At 38.7% G+C, this 5,000-nt stretch overlaps 1 protein-coding gene across 1 annotated transcript in view; it reads left to right on the forward strand.

Moving 5' to 3' along the window:
- Positions 1–1,340, forward strand: part of erp27 (endoplasmic reticulum protein 27) — an 8,490-nt gene extending 7,150 nt beyond the window's left edge. The window contains exons 5-7 of the mRNA XM_084427104.1: positions 139–264; positions 975–1,172; positions 1,256–1,340. Of these exons, the coding sequence (XP_084283230.1) occupies positions 139–264; positions 975–1,172; positions 1,256–1,300 (369 nt within the window). The 3' untranslated portion in view covers positions 1,301–1,340. The remainder of the gene's footprint in view (positions 1–138; positions 265–974; positions 1,173–1,255) is intronic.
- Positions 1,341–5,000: the final 3,660 nt, after the last annotated feature.

The raw sequence follows: 5,000 nt of genomic DNA on the forward strand, positions 1-5,000 counted from the left end.
AATATCTCTTCGGGATATAATAGCTGTCGCTGCATGGAGAAATCGTCGAATGAATATATGCTATAATTCAGTGTTTCACAGGAAGCAGAATGACAGTATGATTTCTCGTGTGCTTGTGTGTGTGTGTGTGTGTGTTAGTCTGCCGTAGGTCTGTTCCAGTCTGAGGTGAAGACGCACGTGCTGCTGTTGGCCGTCAGAGGGCGCGCGGACTCAGACCCGCTTCAGCAGCGCTTCAGGGATCTCGCGCCAAAATACACTGGCAAGGTAATAAACGAGCGATTTTCCCGCGTTGAACCGACGGAGAAAGTGTTATTTAAGGGGATTATGGGGTAATGTCGCACTGATTTACTCTCTAATGAGATTAAGAGCTTCTGAACTGATTACACAAGCGCTCCGCCCACCTGACCCTAATATTCTCCTAATATTCATGCCAGCTCATTCCAGGCCTCTTCCAGAACTTTCAGAAATAGTGGAAAGTGTATGAGACTGATTTGATGGAAATCTTTTAGTTTAAAGTGACAGACTGTTCACTTTGCAAAATATACTACAGTAGTCAACATTTGTGGATCAAAACCTTTCATTAAAGTTATACATGAATTTCTTGTCTTAGAAGAACTTTGATGAACTTTTTGATCCACTTCAAGTGTTGACTACTGTAATTATAAGATAATTAGGGCCTACATTTACAGTCAGAGTAATATTTATCTGGCACAAAAACAATTGAGGATCTCAGTCTGAAATACTGAACATAAAACTTGAAACATGCAAAGTTAATAGGCTATATCTGAGTAAAAAACAGCAGTAGGCCTATTTAAAAAAAAACAAAGCGATACAAAAAAATAACAAAATAAATCGTGACCTCTTATTTTATTTGAAACAGGTTCAAGACTCCCCGAAACGACATGAGCTAGAGGACGTGATCACTGTTTGCGATGATTTTAGTGCAGATTGTTGAATGTTTTTGTGAAATGCAGATGTTGTTTGTGCTGGTCAACGGAAGCGAGAAATCAAACGCCCGTGTGCTGGAATACTTCGGCCTGGAGTCACGTGACCTGCCACGGATCGGCATTTATGACGGCACCTTGGACGAGAAATGGCTCATGCCGTCTGATGAAATCACCAGTGAGCGCGTGCAGACCTTCTGTGACTCTTTCCTGGCCGGAGAACTGCAGGTGAGGCTGAAGCATTTCATCAGATGGAAATCACTGATGTTATCAACACTGTATGAACACACTGAGTGTCTTCTTTCTAACAGAAGCAGAAAAAGGCCGAAACACCTGAAGACAAGACTGAACTATAATAGGATCCTTCATTTCCTTCAATAAAAATATTAAATGAAATACTGTGGATCCTGCTGGAGTTCATTTTTATCAGTGATTATCAAACTGTGATAAACAACATGACTCCACTACTAATAGCTTACATCTAGACATTTGTTTGAAATTTAGGGGGGGGGGGGGGGGGGGGGGGGTATGCCCGGTTTAAAATTTCTGATCTATGCACATTTATTAAGAGCTTTGTGCGTACTCAATTAACAAAAAATCTGTTCTAAATTTTTTTTTTTTATGTTCCTATTATGTTATGAATGTTCCCTGCATGTTCCGTTTTTTATCTAAATGTTAATGGAACATTCCACTGTATCATTCTTCAAACATTATGGGAATGTTACTTTTGAATGTTCTCTGAACGTTCTGAAACAAGCAGTAACATTTAAAAAAAAAACATCCAACTGAAACATTGGTAACACTTTACAATACGGGTGCACTAATATGCATTAATTCATGCTTAACTAATGCACAGATAATCATGAGTAAATGTATGACTCATGAATAACTCAACCATTAATTAATGATTACTGCATCAGTAACTAATAAATATTCTAAATGATTAATATATTAAGTGATATATGAATTGTTATTAATTAAATGTCATAATGTATTAATTCCTTAATAACATATTAGTGTAAATTAATGCGTTAATGGGTTGAAGTCATGCACCTCAACTTCGAATTGCCTGCTTTAATTAATCATTAGCTAATTATTTGCAAATGTATCATTATGTTATGACTTTACTTGTTGAGGCACATGACTATTAACTAACTGTTAAGTAATATGCCATTTTGGTTTTGACATCCACACTAAGACATGGATTTCAATTTCCAGCCATCTACAACCAAGATTTCACTGAGTCCGATGAACCTTGTTGTTCACGCACAGGAATATGTCAGGTTAAGCTTGAGGTCGTGGTACACTGAGAACATGCAGTCGAGCTCTGCTGTTTCATAACACTGTGTCTAGACTGGACAAAGACAATAGAACGTCCATTATAGTCAGTGATCCTACACTGGACAAAACCCCGACAGTAAACTGATGCCACACTCTATTCCTGACGTACTCCGAGCTCTTGTGCTAGTTCTGTTACGACGGACAAATGGACTTGCAATGGTCTGTCATGTCCAGATGAATAAATAATGTTTTTATGCTATATTATTAAAGACCTTACATTCTATTAACTTTACTTAAAGAGAGATTGTTCGTAACTTTGAGAGAACCTTGACAGAACATTCTGGAGAACGTACCGTCTCATCAGGTTCTGCGCTCCAGGTGTTTGATTTCACTACAGGACTGTGCGTCAAATCTTCTAACACTGACAGAAATATGTCTGAGGCCAAATCTGAGAACGTCAAACTAGTGATCAAAGACTTTGGCTCATGCAGGATTAGAGGAATCTTTTAGGATTCTCAATTTGTCAATTTGTCAATCATACATATGAGCCCGGCTATAGCTGGGTATAAGACTCTAATGCACAAAGACCTAAAACAACTAAACAACAAAACAATTCTGTATTATTCAGGCCAGACATGTAATGTGGCGATGTCCATTTGTAGAGAAAGACACACGCCTGCGCACATACATATTCAAACACGCATATCTATAGACTAAACACGTAATACGCATGTGCACGCCGTCAGCGTTCTCACAGATTCACGTTTCTGGAAGTTTACACAGAGATGATAACGTTTTTAAAAAAAATCTAAACTTGCACCTTGAAACCTGTTTCAAAGTTTGCGTTCTCGAGCATCAAACACTGTTGTGTGAATGAACGGCCAGAACGCATTAAAAGTTTCTGTTAAAACGGTGTCGTGTAAGCACTAAGTTGATAATGATCTTTACAACGGAAGTGAATCAATCAAAATTAACTTTAGCTGGACAATAACTTTATTGTAGAGCTGCTGTAAAGCCAAAACAATCTCTGTTACTGTATATCCTATTATCACTGTCAAGCTGCTTTGAAATATGGAAGGCATTTTCAATCTATATTGTTAAAAACGCTAGGCCTATAAATGACAGTGAAGGACAGAACGTGTCATGAAGAATTAAAAGCGATTCGATTTACATTTCTCACACAAAACGAGAAGCGCTGCGTCTGGCTGTGAGAAATACAGTGTGTACACGCCACATTGTGAGGCTGTAAACGGCAATGATTGAGAATTAAGAGACGGAGCTCTAAATGTGCTGAAAGCCGTCTGGATTCCTGAGCCGGGCCGAATGAGGATAATGAGCGGGTTTCGTGGACTGAGCGGAAACAGCAGTTACAATCCCTGAAAGTCTTGTAAAGCCAACATCGTCTGAGTTTGTGTTTATTTGTGTGAACCCAGTGAGAGATTCGTAGAGTAAGATGAGATGCAGAGATGTGTCCTCAGAGCGAGGTTATGACGCACACACATGACCATCCGCTGATAATGAGTTTATTTCTGCTCACGTGTGTTTATTATTCACATTCATACATGAGAAGGAGAAGGTAGCTCATAAAACACGCATAGACTGAAGCATCAGCGTGTGTGTGTGTGTGTGTGTGTGTGTGTGTGTGTGTGACAGAGAGATGCTGTACAACATATATTTGAGAACACTTTGTCAGAACGTTCTGAGAATATTCACAGCTAACAAGAAACGTTCTGACAAAGTGTTCTCAAATATATGTTGTACAGCATCTCTCTGTCACACACACACACACACACACACACACACACACACACACACAAGGTTCTCTCACAGTTGTGAACAAACATCCTTCCAGTAATATTAAAGGGTTAGTTCACCCAAAAATGAAAATTCTGTCAGTAATTACTCTCCCTCGTGTTGTTCCAACCCCGTAAGACCTTCGTTCATCTTCGGAACACAAATTAAGATATTTTTGATTAAATCTGAGAGCTGGCTCACTAAGGGATTGAAACTTGCTGGCCCAGAAAAGTTATTAAAGAGATCGTTAATATAGTCCAAGTGACTACAGTGGCTCAATCTTAAGTTTATCAAGCAACAAGAATACTTTTTGTGCGCAAAAAACAAACAAAAATAAAGACTTTATTCCACTATTCATTTCCTTCTCTCTGGGCCTCGAGTTAGTTCACGTAGTGTTTTAGCACAGCGCGTCTGTGTTGCACGTCACCACGTAGGCTCACTATTGGCCGACGCTGGTCATGTATGTGACGTACAACACAAAAGCGCTGCGCTAAAACACTACGTGAACCAACATTCCATCTCTTTAATAACTTTTCTGGGCCAGCAAGTTTCAATCCCTTAGAAGCCGATGGAGGAGTGATCCAGCTCTCAGATTTAATCAAAAATATCTTAATTTGTGTTCCGAAGATGAACGAAGGTCTTACGGGGTTGGAACAACATGAGGGTGAGTAATTACTGACAGAATTTTCATTTTTGGGTGAACTAACCCTTTAATAGAACATTCGTTCAGTTATCTGGTCTTTAATAGTAAGCAGATAATGTACAGTGGGGAGAACAAGTATTTGATACACTGCCGATTTTGCATGTTTTCCCACTTACAAAGCATGTAGAAGTCTGTCATTTTAATCATAGGTACTAGAGTGATGAAATCTAAAACAAAAATCCAGAAAATCACATTGTATGATTTTTAAGTAATTAATTTGCATTTTATTGCATGACATAAGTATTTGATACATCAGAAAAGCAGAACTTAATATTTGG

This window comes from Rutilus rutilus (genome assembly GCF_951802725.1).
Source record: "Rutilus rutilus genome assembly, chromosome: 12".
Lineage (NCBI taxonomy): Eukaryota > Metazoa > Chordata > Actinopteri > Cypriniformes > Leuciscidae > Rutilus > Rutilus rutilus.